Source organism: Convolutriloba macropyga, chromosome 8, assembly GCF_964194025.1.
Source record: "Convolutriloba macropyga chromosome 8, txConMacr16.3, whole genome shotgun sequence".
Lineage (NCBI taxonomy): Eukaryota > Metazoa > Xenacoelomorpha > Acoela > Convolutidae > Convolutriloba > Convolutriloba macropyga.
In genome coordinates, this window is record NC_134475.1 from 49786475 (window position 1) to 49804295 (window position 17821).

The following is a 17821-nucleotide window of genomic DNA, read 5'->3' on the forward strand; positions in this document are numbered from 1 at the left end:
CAGATACAGATCTAAATTGAGAAAACAAATCGACGCCGCTCAAAAAGCTAGGTAAAACATTCAGGGGTAAATTAATAAAGCTTGTTAAAATTCATTCCTCAGAAACCTCTTATTAGGGACCTTTACTGCACATTTGAAATCCTTTGACCTCAAACAAATTCAAATTAAACTTAAGTTTTAAAGTGCAAAAGTCATTTTATTGAGTGAGGTTAGTCACGTATGATCAAAATCTAATCACGCAAATAACCTAAAAACTTTCGCTAAAGCGAGTGAGAAATGACGTCACGCGCGCAAATGCCGTTAGTGAGAGGAAGAAGTCATTCAGAAAATTTGATTTTTTCATTCGCTCCACTTCCTGTTTCGGCGTGATCAAAGTCACTACTCCAATTTGACTTCAAAAATCATGAAAATGTGTGAACAGATCTTAAAAAAAGACAGCGCCCCAATACAATTCAAATTCTTTGAATTGTAAAAAACCAAGAGCACTGCAAAATAGCTCCGCTCAGCTTACAGATTTGCAGCTATAATAAGACACTTACATATACAAATCCATACTCTTTACTGTCTCCTGAAACATCCTTCATGAGTTCCACATGGTCCAAATTGCCATAGGGCTTGAACACTTTTCCCAGCATTTCCTGTGTGATTTGGGGGTGAAGATTGCTCACCATGACCTTTGTGGGTCCATGGGTATACCCTCCGTGGAATGTCTGGCTCGTGTTGCAGTAGATCCGATTCTTCTCTGCCTGGCTCTGTTGGACTACTATTGGCACACTGAGCAATCGTCGACCAGTCAGTTCCACAGCCTAAACATCAAGAACGGTGCTAACTGTTGAACTACTTGATGCGTACAAAATGGTATCAAATATCAATTTGATACTATACTATGGACCTGTTTCCCTTTTTATGGATAAATGGAGAAATGAGCAAAAGCATCAAAATATGAGTAAAGTCAGACACAGAATTAAGGGCCCAAATAAGATGGTTCACAAATCTTATACATCGAGCTTCAATGCAAGAAAATATTTTTTGATATATTGGAAGTGCTCAATTAATTTGGCGCGCAGTTTTCAGCCACTGACATTAACAGCATGGGGTGGGGTTGGTAGCTTAATCTAATAATGAGATGAGGAAACAGATCCAAGCAGAGACTTGTGCTTGTCGGTCCAAAGAGTGCGCGAGTGTGTCTCCTCAGAATGCGCACATCAATTAGTGCGACTTTCTGCCTGCGACCTGAAAGAGCAAACTATCTTAGTTTCTCAAATTACAATACACGTTTGTCAAATTAATTGTGTTTGATCATGCCGCGTTCACCAATTAAGACGGACCTTTAACTAGTTACCGTTCCTGTATAGATTCAAAAGCGTGCCTGATTTCAGCTGTGACTGGTGACATTTAGAGCCTAAACGAAAAAAGGGTCAGTATCAGAAGTTGCAAGATTCCCTAAGCTCATTTAATGCCACTGGAAAAATCAACACCTAAAACTATTAAATACTATAGTAATAAAAAAATCCTAAATATATGCTCACAAGTTCTAAGAAAACGTTTTTTTTTGGTCTTGCACGTAGTGTTCCATCCAATTTCTCTGTGGTCTAACTAGACTTACACTTTGTGTGAATCTGAAGTGAGCTCCGCGAAAGCACAAGAGAGGGTAGCCTGTCGATACCTCACAGAGCGCAAAGCGGCTGCTGCCGACTTGATTGGCGAGAAATGGATGAAACACTGAAACTTGTCCCATTTATTATGCGCTCTTAATTTTTTAACAGACACGTTCTATCTACTTTTTCTTAATTTTAACATTTACCTTAATTTTAGAAAAAAATGAACTTTTGCCGCGCGTTGCCGAATAAAACTGATGCCACAAAAAAAATAAAAGCGTTCAGATACCTTTGGTACTGCATTGATGCTGTCAAACTCAATGTAGGCGACTCCTTTTGAAGATCGTGAGCGATGTCGGCTGCGCTCTCCAATAATGCGCACATCCACAATCTGCAACAACAATTATGGTTACAATGCAACTACTCGTAGCTTCCTTGGCGTAAAACAAGATAACTTGTAGATAGCCACAAATAGCCGCAATTTATTCCTTTGATCTCAAAAATAGAAAAAGATGATAAAAGCGCTCAACATAACTGATGACTCTTTTTTGTTCCAATATTTCTTAGAAATGCGAGGCTGGCTTTTAATCTCAAGATCTACTGATGATACTGCTTAGGGAATTATCTATTTTAGGCATTTATTTCACATTTCTTTCTACATGATACTTTTTCAATTAGTTTTTTCCAGAATAAGCCAAATGCGGGTATTACAATGGTAAACAAAAGTCAAGCATGCTAAAAATTTAAAAATGATGAAATTTCTAATTCAAATTTCTATTTAATCCAGAACTTTAGTAGTTTTTTTTAATATTCAGAAAAACAAAGATACCCAACGAACGCTTGTTCTTAGGAGTTAATGTAACGTAACTTTTTTGCAAAAAGAGTTGTAAAATGAGCTATGACAAAGGAACGCATTTTTTGCAAAAACTAACTTTATTGCAAGTCCTTGCAAAAATTTTGCACAAAAAATGAGCTATGACAAAAAAAACCGCTAACCTGTCAACAAAAACAATTTTGAACAAAAATCTACAGACTTTTTGTCTCGGTGATTTCTCCTGAAACATTGCATGATAAACATAGCCGGTAAATTACCGGAAAATAGCCGCCGCTGAACCTCTTGACGCACATTGGGATTGAAACTCAAAAAAAGAAAACAAGAGATAGAAGGAGATATAATTTTTCCAAGTGTCAATATTTTTTATTTGGTGCGCAAACTTAGCATATTTGGGTAGCTTCTAAATTTCACTTAATTCGGTTTCTAAACTGAGCGCTATTAAGCGTAATACTAACGCCAGCTAGCATTCACTTTAATGAACTTTGATAACCTAATGCAATATGACCTAATAACCTCGCTTTATATGTTTATCCTGTTTCTTTTGATCTTTTGTTTTTACTCTTTTGACTTTGACCGTATTCACTGCATTGCGCAATTCAATACGTGAACGAATTTAAAATCCATTCAGTTGAAACAGTGAGTGAGGTAAGTCAGAAGTCAAACAAGAAAATCGCCACTTATGTAAAACGAGAAACGTGATCAAAAGGTGAAGCGAATTAAAATTAGCCGTTGACAGGTCGACGGCGGCTTTTAATAATTTTGCAAAACTCAATGTACAACAGTTTCACGTTTCGTCAGAAACGGAGTTGAACGTGTTTCCTCATTGTAATAACGCTGTTCCACAGATAAACATAAGCAGATTAACGTTGAATGAACTGCTCTCCAACCACAGGCGGGGGCAAGAAATCCATGAAATTGAAAACACAGCCGGCCGATTGCCGAAATAGCTGCGAAAGAATAGACTTCCGTGCCGTATAATAGAGATAGAAACAGATATAAGTTGAAAAAGTTATCGACGCCGGTCAAAGAGCTACGAAAAAAATAAACGATAAATTAATTAAGCTTGTTAAATTGATTGCGCAGATGTCTTTTCATTAGGAACCCTTATTACACATAAGAGTTCCTTTGACCTTAACCTAATTCAAATTTAAGTAAAGCTTTAAAGTGCAGAAGTCATTTTATTGAGTGAGGTAAGTCACTGATGACCAAAATCTAATCACGCAAAAAAACCTTTGCTAGTGAGAGTGAGAAATGACGTCACGCGCGCAAACGCCGCCAGTGAGAAGAAGTCACACAGAAAATTTGACTTTCAGCTTTCAGGTGTGAACAAATGCACAACGAAAAAAGAGCATCAGACGACGAAACGAAAAAAAAACCAAGAGCACCACAATATAGCTCCGCTCAGCTTACAGCTTCGCAGCTAGAACAACTAATCAAATACGATAGACAGATTGGCCACCAGTCCTTTAATAGACCACTAGACTTTTTGGGTTAGAATCGGACAGTCAATTTTATGAAACATGTGGTCTATAAGGAAAAAGCCCTAAGAGCTTTTTCAAATTCAAATTATGAAAAACTCACGACTCTAATACTCATGAGTTAGGGCATATACGTTTGGCACTACTTAAGTGCACACTATTGATCTTTAGCTAGTAAATGTTCATAAAACTAAGTTCATTAAGTGAGTTCCGAAGTCATTTTCTTAGTGAGGTAAGTCACGCAATTGACCTAAAAGCAGAACAAATGACGTCACGCACACAAATTTTAACTGCAAAGCAGCAGAAGTCACTGAAATTGAAAAAGTCAATTTCAAGAAGTCAGGTCGCAAGAATCATCGTTGACGAAATAAAATTAACCTTTAAGCTACAGTGACTTTGATTTTTATTCGCTCACAATCGCTTTTACAATAGCGACAAACTTTAATTCAGAGAGAGAGGGAGAGAGAGAGAGAGAAAACTTAGATGAGTCAAAAAAGGAAAAGCTCAAGCTTCAAAATTTAACAAGAAGTCCAAGACTTCTAGAATATAAGCACAAAAATGTTCAAGCGAAAAAATTTTGCAAAAAAAAGACACGCTTACAATAAATGCTTCAAACTTTGTTCGAGAGCAATTAATGATGTTCGAAAACAATTTTACTTCTTGTTGCATTGCCTTCAAGCTAATCTTTGCCAATGAAAACAAATAAGTTCTGATCAATTAAAACTCCTAGTGATACAAGGACTAATTAAAGCACCAATGGTTTACTCGGGAAAAAGAAAACTTGGCCTCCATGCTTCCCATAATTTTGCTACCCCTACATTGAATGATTTTCACCACCAATTATTACCAATTAGCATCTTTTAAAATGATTCGCAACCCTAGGTTTATGATTTTGTTGTGCAGTTTTGAAGCATTCATGACCAATTTCTTCTCAAAGAAGCATTCAATGATTCGATTAAAAACACGTTGGAAATTGACAATTTCTCAAAGAAGCATTCAATGATTCGATGCAAAACACGTTGGAAAATTTCGATTAAAAACACGTTGGAAATTGAAAAACACGTTCGATTAAAAACACGTTGGAAATTGAGACAACAATCTTGTAAATTTACAAAGATGCCAAAATCAAGGTTTCAGAATACCGGTTTTAACAAAACTTCTTTTTTGGAGTACTTGTCGATCAATGGAAAGATTCATCTTTTTTATCCTTTCTCGTTGTTAGGCCACTAAAAATTTATAAAACGTCATTGAAAATGCATTTTTGGTCCGATCCACTTTAGTGGGGAAGGAACTATATACTCAAATGAGTTTTTTTTGTTCAGACAATTTCGGCCGATCGATATAATCATCGTTGAGAGTTGTGAGTGGTATCATTGAAAAGCCCGTCCAGCGTAGAATATGGAATTGAAAAGATTTTTCAATTTTCACTTTTTATAAGGAGTTATCGCGGTTTATACTTTTGTGAATAATAGAGGTATTGTATTTTAGCCGTTTTTATTCAATTTTTCGGTATTTTTGATCTAATTTTCGTCAATTTTGCTAAAATATGTTCAAATTGTTAACTGTAGTGTTATTATTTTATCTTTAAAGATAGAGGAGGGTTGCTGCATTGTTCGGTCCGAGTTTTTTGGCTAGGACTTTTGCTGAATTTTTCAAAATTCTACTTTTTTGGGACCAAAATTGGGACCAAATTTGCTTTTTCAGCCGACTTGCTTTAAATTTGATGGAAGTAAATACCTTAAAACTGCGGCCATATTCTGTTAAAGCTGACAATCATACTAGATGTACACTCACTAGCTTTGAGAGTCTTCTTTAGTTATAATTTGGGCAGTTTTTTCCAAATTTAAACTCATTAAATATACAAAATGCATTTTCATTTTTAAAAAACTGTAAGATTTTGTTAAAAAATTGATCTATTTTGCAACCAATTGAACAAATGAGTTTTTTGTTAGACCGGCAGGAACATCTGCGCTGAACTTGATCTTACCATGGGTCCTTACGATAAAAAAGTTTTAAGATTTTAATATGGTGCGACTTTTTTTTAAAATATTTCCGCTTTGTAAATGATTTTTATGTATACTTTTTTTTACTTACAAGAATTTCAAATCAGGACTTAAATAATGACAGATACTAATTACAAAAAACGAGGCCCAGCGAGATTATATTACGGTTTCAGAGTTAAGCGGTTTCTATGGCTATGACCAATTGTTTTCGAAAAAAAAATGTGCTTCTATGGCTATGACCAAATGCACTTCTTGAATTCTGCTTTAATTTGTTATATTTTTTTGCCCAATCTTTGAGCCCAAAAACTTATTGTCCCCAGTCAAAGATCCAGCTATTTCTCAGGAGGTATAATTGAACCTTGACACTTCTTTCAGTTGCTATCTATTGTCTGTTATGATTTTGAATATATTTGTTTTAAGAAAACATCGGTTAATTTTTGAACTTTGTCACTATTTATCTCATTTTTCTCAACTTCGGGCGGAATCTCAGTAAAAACATGCAGAAAGCAATTTCCAGTGGGTTATAAATTAATGTCCGTAACGGTTTTATGTTCAACTAATGGTCTCTTTGTTTTGATACAACGCCTTTTCAATTTTTTGAGCGTAACAGCATTCAGTTTGTTTCCTTTTCGTGTTATCGCATTATTGACAAGTGCAGTTGAAGTAAAGCATAGTAGGAAAAATACACAACGATTGGAAAACGCGTTTTTGAATATTTAATTGTCTTTGATTTTTAGTTTATGCTTCATGGGCTGAGACACAATTATGTCTCAAAATTTTATGGATTTTTTTGTTTTTGCCTATGTTTGCTTTTCTTTTTGTTGTTATAAGCCATATACCTAATAATGATAGGTCTCAACTGCTTTTCCAGGACGTATAATTATACCTAGTCAAAGAATTCAGTTCACAGCTGTTTGTTTTAATGACTTTCAAATTGAAATTTAAAAAATTTTTTTTCAACTATCATTTTTACTTTCATTTTCGTAACCATGTGACCCAATATCATTAACTAGAAGTCTCAATTACTTTGGTTATACGTTGTGACTGATTGCATCGACCATTAATTTTCATTAAAAATTTTCGAGATTTTTATACTATACAATTTCTGGGCATCTTTTGTTGTCATGTATACGTAAAACTTTTGGAAGGAAGACACTTTGATGTAAAAAAGAGAAAGCGACGATATACAGTTCTTGTAGGTAACGCCTCATAATTATAGTGCCTTGAACAGTGTCATCTCGTAAAATTGCTTGAAGTTTTGGCTTCTTTATGTATTTGTTGTTATTTTTAGGGGTCGTGACTTAGTCTTATGTTTAACAGGACCAATTGGTTTCCTGAGGTATTTCAACTTAATCCATCGCTGTTCTCTGAAATATTTCTGAAGTCTGTTATGACTTTTAAATATATTTGATTTCAAAATTAAGTTTTTGATCTTCGTCATTTTTAATTAATTTTTCGGTCGATTTGTAAACACAGGTCACAGACCGTTTCCAGTGAATTATAATTTAATCTTTTTAACAATTTTAGCAGGCCTCGTTACAGGTGTTACTACGAGAATTCATAAAATATTAGATTTTCTTTATATTTGTACATTTTATAGGATTTTTGTTTTCTTTTTAACTGATAACAATAATCGTAGATCCCGTTGGCTTTGAAATTTTGCGCAGTTAAACACAGGATAATGACATGTCTCAATTGCTTCTTATGGAGATATAAACGAACATCTTAGAGATTTCAGTGAAATTATTTCTTTTCAAAAATAGAAACGTTTATTTGAACTTCGCGCCTCTTTGCTCTTTTTTGTCGACCTATTACCCAGTCGCATTTACGACAGGTTACATATTTTTTCTAATGATGTATAGGTTAAATTTTTCCGTTTAGATTTTATCTGATGCGAGTTGGATTTTGTTATAATTTTATTTATTATAGAAATCGAGTTTTGGTAGTAAATAATGTTTGTTGGTTGATATTATTGTCCTTTCTAGTAGTCATATTATCAACAACGTTGATCGGCTCTCTAGGGTGGCATTATTGTATTCCATTGGTTGTTTATGGAACGATATGTATGTTTTTGAAAGTTTTCTATCTCTTCATCATTTGGTAGCCAATTAACTCAAGAATGTGGATGAGCAGGGTCGGAACCTTATGTGCGTACGCACATTACCGAGCCTCCTTGTTGTAATTTATCATTAAATTGCTCCCAAGTACAGACGGTTGCAATTCTGATTTTTACGGATGCGAACAATTCCATAGGCGTTGGAACCCGCTACCTCCATAATCATAACTTAAGATATAACGGGTTAAATTCTCAACCGCTCATAATACTTTTATTTCAGCGACAAATTTTATACAAGGAATCATAGCTATTGAAATCACACAAAACTAAGAAGTCAAGCGTAAAAAAAGTCATTTGAAAGCGAAGAATGTCCTAGAACAGAAGTGAAAAACGGTCAAAGCAAAAATTATTACACAAAAAACACACGCTTACCATAATTGCTTCAAACCTCGTTCGAGAGCAATTAAAAATATACATCCTTTTTAAATGTATTCAATAACTTTATTTCATCTGCTTTATTTGGTACGAAAATCTAGGCAAAACAAAAGATTAAAAAACAATCTAGAGAAAGAAAAGATTCAATTTGACGTTTCTTCTTGGACTGATATTTCTTGTCGCAAATACATTCGGAAACAAAAATGCCTCATTTTCATTTTACAAATTTTTGTAGGTTCTCGACTGATCATGCAAACATATGCTCCTCTATGTACATAAAAACATTAGAATTCTATTTCATGAAGAGGGGGTAATTTAAACAGACTAACCCTTCCACAGTGTCTGAAGAAGTCTCTGAGATCTCTGGCCGTGATGTCGGGAGACAACTGCATGCAGAACACAGTGCGCGAGTCCTTGTCTTCTTGCGACAGTAGTTCTGCAAACTCTGGATCTCTGAAAAGAAATGTAATGACTGTTCAGAGCTCATTCGTCGTGGATAGTCAGGTTAGATCTCAATAATCACTCATGATTGGCATCTTTCTCTAACAATCCATTTAGTTTAAATAGTCAGCGTAGCGTTGACGAAAACTGAATGCAGAGCATCCATTGGTCAAGATTTCGACTCAATTCTGCTTCAGACGTACCAGCCGTTTGTGCATTTTTATGCCTGCCTCTCACGAGCCCGTGCTTTTTCGCATAGTAGCATTTGCTTCAATATAGAAACTCATAAACTGTAACTGGGGTCGTAAACTGTTTTGGGGGGCAAAACAGCACAGATACAGGATTTTTCGCCAGTGGCAATTGAATGTTACAAAAAAGGAATAGTGCTAAAGAAATGTACAGATATGTGGACTCAAACTTACTCCGTTGAATCATGAAGGGCTTTGACTCTTGCTGGAAGATCTTTGCGGGGTGGAGCAGCTCCATGGCGTTCACTTGATCTTTTCTCCCTGTAACAAAACATATATTCGTAGTCTTTGCTCGAAAAGAAGCCTGATAATTATACTCAATTAAAATTTAGAAACAGATAATAACCTTGATCTGGATCGCTTTCGACGAACATTTCGGTCTCGTTCTTTCTCCCGTTCCTTACTGTTACTTCTTTCTCTTTTTGAATACCTAAACGTCAGAGAATAATTTATTATTTATTCAAAACAATTTCTCGTAATTTTAATTAAAATTCCCTGGCACGCGCTATTATATTAATCAATTTATCACGCGCTATTAAGTACAATCAATTTATTTTCTGCATTTGGAACTTTTCTGATTCTGCCCCAGCCCCCCCCCCCCCCACACACACACACACACACACACAAGTACGTTATGCATTCCTAGTTATAATAATAATAATAATAATAATAATTTCATAGTAAACCATTATGTTAAAATATGGCACGTGTCTGGGGGTAGCAAATAATATGCAACCACTAAGCTGGGGGGGGGGGGGGGGACGAATGGAAAAGATTCCAAAAAAGAATTGCGAGTTTATCAGAAACTGTTTCAAATTATTTCTGCATTCAAGAACTAAACTCAGTACTCACTTTTCTTCACGTGGGGCTAAGTCTCTTGGTGGTGGCGAATACTTAGAAGACGAGGGCGTAATTCCGTAATTTCTGTAAGATCTATCTTTGTTCTTATCTCTGTCTCGGGCAAATTCTCGATCTTTGTTGGTATGTGGGCTACGATCTTTGGACCTACGGCGCGGCTTAGGAGACCGAGATCGCGAACGCTTTGTAGGATTCTGAAACACAACATATACTATACATAACTAACGCAGCACACATTTTATGCTTTTGTGGTTGTTAACATCGTTTGCAACAATTATAGACATATTTCAAATACAATTCAAATTGTTACCTCGGAGAAAGCCTTTTCCAGCAGATTTTCTACAAGATCATCCATACTACCTGAAGTAACAACTGGTGTACAAAAGAACAATTCAGCTTACTTCAAAAACTAAACACTACAAAACCCAAAATTCTTTATGTGGACATAGAGCTGAAAATACCCCGAACCAGCCAATACTCGCCGCGTTGGGAAGGAGTGTTTTTCTCAGAATTGACAAGTAAAATACTTTCATAAACAGCTAGCTGGTTAAAGTTTACACAACGGAAATAAAACTTTTTTCCAGTACAATATTTAAGTCACTGAGAAAGTCTGGCATTAATCGAGAAGTTATATTTATTCTGGTTATATACATTACCTTGTGCATTCTAAAAGAAATACCAAAGCACCAGAAAGGGACCTCCTCTGGTCAATAGTCCCACAGAAGCTAGAAGCCCCATAATAGTTACAGACAAGGCTAGTATGAAAGAAAGAAATCTGAAATCATAGTAGAAACATATCCGACTAACGTCGGGCAAATTGCTCTCAAACGACCGGCGAGCGGTTGGCTTCGTCAACAGCTAGCCACGGTTTAGTGACCTCAGGGCACTACATATTTATCACGTTTCTGAAGACGAAGGTCAAATGGGTCAGACGAAAAATCGGCCACGCGAAAAATTGCATAAAAGACAAACAGGGTTAATAAATTTGCTACAAATTGCTTTTGAGAGCAATTAACAATGGTTTCCTAAAAAGTGCCTGTTAGATCAGTTATGATAAAAAACATTTCAAATATAACTCATTGATAATGAGTATCAGAGATGATGACATTACGCAAAGAAGATGCTGACATTAAGCAAGACACTAATGTCTTAAGAACCAATTGATTGTCTCAAGAGACTATCCGGTATCCCTGTTTCACGCCAGAAATAGTTTCACAGGCTCATAAAGATCCATACACTTGGAACAAATTTTCCAAAAATTTGAAAAGTTTAATTTTTATCCAAAAATTACTAAAACTGGAGTCATAAAAAATGTTGATCACCATCCCACTAACTCTAGAATCTATGCAGCAGCTTACTATCAAATCTTGGAGGAGGTTCGAGGGCCTCTGTTACCGGAAAATAATTGCAAATATTTTAAAAAATTGCTTATATTCGTGATATTAAAATCTTGAAGAACATTCCATTGCTTCTATAATTTAAGCAATAGTAAAATTTCAAACCCTAGAGGAAGTTCCGTGGCCCTTGCGGATAGATAAATGACAAAACATATTTAAAAAGAAATTTTAAAAAATTGCAAGTTCTATAAACAAAAATTGCTATAAGTTGTGATAAAGATGAAAATTAATCCATGACAAACAAAAATTTTCCAGGAACTTATTATTAAATCCTGACGGAGGCTTCCTGACTTGTGACGTTCAAAGAATCTGAATAATGAGTATAAATGTCAATAAATTGGAAAAAAATGGCTAAAAACATCAAAAACATGCTAAAAATCGAGATGTTAAAGTCTTGCAAGACATTCCATTTAATCTAAATAATATGTAACCTCTTTTCAAACCCTAGAATAATTTTCTTGTCTCTTAAGGCTGAACAGAATCTAAAAAACGAAAAAAAATTTCAAAAAAAACTTGAAAAATGCAAGGTTTATTTTGAAAAATTGCTAAAATTTGTGACATTAAAAAGTTGAAAAACTATTCCACTCGCATTAGAAACAATGCAGTAACCTATAATTAAAATCTAGAGGAGGTTCCTTGACACATAGGGCAAAAAAATCAAAAATGTCAAAATTTTTCAAAAAGCTTGAAATAAATTGCAAAATAGTATTAAATTGCGTATTTTTAGCGAGCAGTTGTTCGTCAGTAGCTAGAAACGGGAGGGGGGCTGGGGTTGCATTGAGAGCTGATGGGGGGAAACAATGGTTAAGGAGGGTGTAACAGCGCAAGGAGGGGGAGCAATAGTGGGGTCTTCAACCTCTATGAACCGCTCTTCACTCCATAAAAATAAGTCTCCAGAACAACTGTTATAAAACATCATACCTTTAACACAGTTGAGGCTTAGAAAACCTGAATAATGACTATATGTCAAATTTGAAAAAAGTGGCAAAAACTGCAAAAAACTTGAAATGCATTCCAATACATCTAGAAAATATGCAGTATCCTGTTTTCAAACCCTAGAGAAGGTTCCTCGGATTTTGAGTCTGAAAAAATCTGAAAAACGAAAAACTCTCAAAAAAACTTAAAAAGCAACTTCTATCAAAACCTTGCTAAAATTTAGTGACATCAAAAAGTTGAAAAACTATTCCATGGCCAACAATAATTTATCAGTAACTTATTATCAACCCCCTGAGGATTTTTTCTGTCCCCTGTGTCTGGAAAAACCTCAATAAGGAAAAAAAAATGTCAAAAAATTTGAAAAAATTGGAGGTTTTGTCAAAAAATTGCTAAAATTCAAGACGTTAAAATGTTGAAACCATTCCATTACCAATAGAAACAAGGCAGTAATTTATTATCAAACCCTAGAGGAGATTCTGTGACCCCTAAGGCTAATAAAAATCAAAAAATGACAAAAATTTTCCAAAAGAATGAAAAAAATTGCAAAAAAATTGTAAATTTGCGTTTTTAACAAGCGGGTAGCTAGCCACGTGGGGGGGGGGGTTGGGGTGCACCGGGGGCAGATTGGGGGGGCAACACTGGGGTGGGGGCAACAGCCCGGTGGAGCGGGTGGGCAATAGGAGGGTCAACAGTGGGGGTGTCTTCAACCTCTAAGAACCGCCCTTCACACCATAAGTATAAGAATAAGTCTCCAAAACAGTTTGAGATGGAACAGAGCTGAAAGGCTCTAAGAGCACTTACTGCCCGCTGGGCGCTTCCTGTTTATCCCGTTTTTGAGGACGAAAACTTAAATGCGTCAGACGAAAAATCGGTCAAGCGAAAAGTTGCATTATAAAAGACCGACAGGACTAATATAATTGCTACAAACTTCGTTTGAGAGCAATTGATAATGCATCAAAATTTTTTTTTATTAAAAAACTTGGGTTGATCTATCTAACGTTTTATTGATGGTTCGCCTCCATAAACAGGATCAACAATGAAACCATTACCAATCAAGTAATTCAACAGAACGCATCCTACTCAGGTCACTGTATACTTATCTCAGGCTTTATTTCTGGCTTCACTTCAGGCGTGATTTCTGGAGGAGGCCAGATGAGACGCTCTTTGTAGTAAAACGATCCTTCACGTCACGCTGATAAAGGCTGTTCAGATACAGAGTAGGCAACTTAGCGAAAAGGCAGGATACGCTTTCTCTGTTGCTGAAAAATATCAACTTAAACAGTTTTCTCAACACCATATAGATATGACGTAACGAGCGTCCAGGTTGCAGAGCACGTGTCATTACGTAGTCAATCAATAAGTAAAAAATTGACACGTGCGTCTTGGTGTTGCAAATTATATGCGCCAACTAAGCTGGTCGGCCAAACGGAAAAAATCCGAAGTACCTTAGATGTTGAACATCCATAGATTAAAAGACTATATAGAATTATAGGTTCGATAAAGGAACAGTAAAAAAATAATGAGGACGTTTCTATTCACGAACTACCTATTTCTTGCGACAGCGAACAAATGCTTTGACAATCGCTTTACAACCTTATCAAAGAGAACGTCGAAAGAATGGTTTCTGTCTAGATGGATGCCCAAGTATTTCAGAATCTGATTTTCACAGCCTTTTACTTCGATGCCTGATAACTGTCAAGAGTTTCACAGAACCAAACAAATTCAGATTTTTTAACATTTTAGAAATTAATGATAACTAATGGTCCTTTTTTGCAGGCAAATAATGTCAGAAACAATGCATCTGTCATCAAGAGCTTCTGTAGAGTACATAGGTTTTGTATCATCAGTTAACTGATACAAGTCGAAAAATTTGCAACTATTTTAAAAGTCGTTTGCATATATAGTGATAAAGAGAGAGCCGAGTATTGACTCTTGTGGCACACAACTACTGATTTCTTTGAAGTCTGAGAACACTCCATTGTTGAACACAAATTTTTGCCGATGCAGTAAGTAACTGCGAAACCAACTCAAAAAAACTCCTCTCACGCCATAACTTTACAGTTTTCCAATAACAAAATTATGATTAACGGTGTCGATTGCTTTACTAAATTCAAGGAAAACACAAAACAGTTTGGTTGACATGTTGAATCGCAGTTTCTCATCTATCTCTGCGATTGCCAATGCCGCAATACATCTAGTGCGAAAGCCGAACAGTTTTTCTTTGAATAGTTTGCTCATTCATCTCGGCAATCTGGCGATCATAGCGCGATCGAATGCCTTGCTAACAATAGGCAAGATTAAGACTGGTTGATAATTGCACATCTCAATAATTGAGCTCTCTCTGAAAAGTGGAGTTACGGGTACCTTTCTCGAGACAATCTGGAAAAATTCCTTAGAATAATGAGCCGTTTATAAGTGCAGTTTTTCTTGGCGGAAATTGCCGCAAGCATTGACTTCAATATTTTCACAGGGTTACCATCGAGTCCAGTTGATTTATTAGGATTAATTGCGGTAACTAATTTTTCTAATTCTTCATCACTTTGTCGAAAAAAAAACATAAACTGAGTTTCTTTATGGTTGGTGAAAAACTTGGTTTCCTCCAAGTCAGGTCAGGTTCTTCCAGTTTAAAGCCAGCAATGATCGTGAAACATGAAATACTCATTGAACTAATCAGCTACCGTCTCCCCATTCTTAACAGAAGCGCCACCTTCGATTCGAAATGAGATTTAATTGCTCTCTATACCTCTACCGGTTATTATGTTGATATCTCTGAAGTTTTTGACTTTTGTTAAAATTGTATACAGGGCATTACTTTAATAATACTGGCTTTTCTCATTGGCTAATAGCCTGTTGATCACTTTTCTGACCATTTTGAATTCCGGAAGGAATTTTGAACGTATTCTCGATTTTTTGAACATACTATTTCTTTTACTATTGCTCGCTGAACTTCCGGGTATTTTTTCCTACGAGAAACTATTGTCTTCACTGTTGTATAACTCTGGATGACAGATTTAAGAACATTATTGAAAGATTCTATGTCAACAAATCATGTTACTCTATACTAGAAATCTGTCCTTCGCGATCAAGCAATACTCTGCTATTGCCAGCTACATCTGTCACCAGTTACTTTTGTCACCAGCTTCATTATGGAGAAAGCTAACGCGTTGCTTTCGCATTCTCGGTCAATTGTTGCAAATTTCATAGGGCGTGGTGAGGGATGTAGCGTAGTGATCTGTTAAAGTAATTTTAACATAATATAAGATCAATCAGATTAGATGAGGTTGGTTCAGCAATGATTTGTTCCACATCCTGATTTTTGAGAACTTTCGTGTATTTTTGAGTTAGGCTGTCTTGCTTGAGTAGGCCGATGTTCATCTCACACACTAAGTATAGGCAATCAATATTTTCAAAGAATTTTTTCTGGAACCTATCAGAGTCCCCTTTGAGTTTCGTTTTAGAGTTGGATGGAAAATTATAAACACAGCCCACAAAAAAAAATTTTTTCAAAAGAGTCCACAAATTTCAAAAGGAAAATCTTTTCAAACTCTTTGTCAAATACATCAACTTTAATAGAATTATGCACACATATACCAGTGCTCTGATATTTGCTTACGTGGAACGGTTGAAAAATAAGTAATTAAGAATTTTGAAATGAATTGCTTTCGAATCGTCTTCTAACCAGGTCTCCGTGAGATAAATAAAAGTATAATTGAAACTTTTGGTGACTTGATTTTGAAGTTCGTCAAAATGTTTTTTTAGAGACTGATTGTTGACATCGAAAAAGTATGATTTCTCAAAGTAGAATTACTATATGTATATTTTTTTCTAAAGAGGGAGAAGAACCTTTCACTGAAAAAAGTTGTCTGCGTGGCTTAAAGCGCTTTTGACATTTTTGGGATACGCTTTTCCAACATCATACATTGTGTTTATTCGTGTTAAGCACATTCAGGGATTGGGTACACTTGTTGGCACGATCTCTGCGCAAAGAAAACGGTATTCTCGAACAAAATGTTGTCACATATTCCTTGAGATAAATTTTTGCTGTTTGAGATTTCAGGTTTTTTTGTTCCGCATCAATTCATTTAATTTTTCGCTCTTCGAACATAACATGCAATTATAGGTCGCTTAGTGCAATTTCAAAATTTACAGACGGAGCCCATGACTTACACTGATGTCGTCCCTTTTCAATTTAACCCTACAGTAACTTTTCACCTTGAACAGTTTTTCGTATGGATCCTCGTTGCGTTGGTGACTTCATCATCCAACCCAACAATCATCGCATTGTCTTGCATCCCGTTGTGCAACTGTCCCAAATTTGCTTGTCTCTCCAGCACCAGGCCTCCCGCTTGGCTGCTACTCTCTGTGATATTGTCTTGCGAACAAAAACCGCAATATAATGTCTTGACCAAGATTTTTTTGGGGATGCGTTCTTGGAGCCGGATCCTTGACCAGAACATTCACCCAGACCAGACAATGCACCAGATTCTCAACCAGACAATTCCCAAAAAAAGCTTATTTTGAGGTTTTACATCCCCCTTCCAATCAGTGCTTGCAGTAACAACCCACATACTATAATGGCACTCTCATGCCAGCACTCTAGACACCATTTTGGAATGCAGATTGTAGGTGATTTGGCGGAACCATACGCATCGTATTTTTTGCAGAAAAAACACAAAACTCACTTCTGCAGACAATCAGCTCTTTTCTTTTCCTAATGGAGCCTAATTTTGATGAGCCATTTTTGACTTTTGATTCATTTTGGGATCTTTTTCGTTTGTATCCTCACCAGAATATTTTGAAAATAATTCTTGCAACCCAGACTCAAATTATCCAATTTTCTGTTTTTTTTTCAAAGAAAAAAAATTATATAAAAGATGGCAGACGAGGACGCAACACTGCCAAAAAAAATTTTGAAAGAAACTTCAATTGCTGGAAAAGTGGAAAAGCTCTGGAAAAAATTGATTGATGTTAAAAAACAGATCCTGATTTCTATGGAACTTTGTTCGACGGTCTTTTCCGTTTTTGCCCCACCCCAATACGTTATGCAACCCCAATTACAGAGCACGTGTCATTACATAGTTAACCATTGTGAAAAAATATTGCACGTGAATAGGGGGGGCAAAAAATATGCACCGACTAAGCTGATGTGACTAACGGAAAAGATTCCGATCGACATGTGCTCAATTATTGCGGACTTAGGTAAGATCTGCCATTCTAAAACTTGCACGTGAGTCTTGAAAGTATAGGTTACATGACTCTAATGAATTCACTGAAAAATTCGGGCTCCAATCGAGAAACGTGAAGCACATTCAATTATCCATTTTGAAACAAGCATGTACCAAGTTCAGTCAAAAGTATTTTACTTGCAAATGTGATTACAGTTTTTGACTGCGATAACGATACAATTTTGAGGAACTACATTCCCCATTTATTTAGTGCTTAAAGTTACACCCATATACAATAATTGTGCTATCACGCCATTACTCTAAACATCAAATTTGATTACAGGTTTCCAGGTGATTTGGTGCAACCAAAT

General features: G+C 35.9%; 4 protein-coding genes across 7 annotated transcripts in view; 1 reads left to right on the forward strand and 3 right to left on the reverse strand.

Annotated features, from left to right (window-relative positions):
• The window catches only part of LOC142344797 (RNA-binding protein 39-like), a 23082-nt gene extending 22407 nt beyond the window's left edge, over positions 1-675 (reverse strand). The window contains exon 1 of the mRNA XM_075396745.1: positions 540-675. Within this exon, the coding sequence (XP_075252860.1) occupies positions 540-671 (132 nt within the window). The 5' untranslated portion in view covers positions 672-675. The remainder of the gene's footprint in view (positions 1-539) is intronic.
• Positions 1-17821, forward strand: part of LOC142344796 (sphingosine-1-phosphate phosphatase 2-like) — a 425673-nt gene that overhangs the window by 241774 nt on the left and 166078 nt on the right. The window lies entirely within an intron of this gene.
• The window catches only part of LOC142344795 (putative lysosomal cobalamin transporter), a 358318-nt gene that overhangs the window by 100101 nt on the left and 240396 nt on the right, over positions 1-17821 (reverse strand). The window lies entirely within an intron of this gene.
• On the reverse strand, positions 668-10084 carry LOC142344798 (uncharacterized). 2 transcript variants are annotated; one of them, XM_075396747.1, is made up of 6 exons: positions 9947-10084; positions 9441-9524; positions 9269-9355; positions 8735-8858; positions 1888-1989; positions 668-806 (listed from the first exon to the last, which is right to left on the reverse strand). In XM_075396747.1, exons 2-6 carry the CDS (start codon positions 9466-9468, stop codon positions 794-796), a joined length of 354 nt encoding a protein of 117 aa, XP_075252862.1. In that variant the 5' UTR covers positions 9469-9524; positions 9947-10084; the 3' UTR covers positions 668-793. The 2 variants fall into 2 exon arrangements, with proteins under 2 accessions (XP_075252862.1, XP_075252861.1); XM_075396746.1 differs by lacking the exon at positions 668-806 and adding an exon at positions 1417-1722.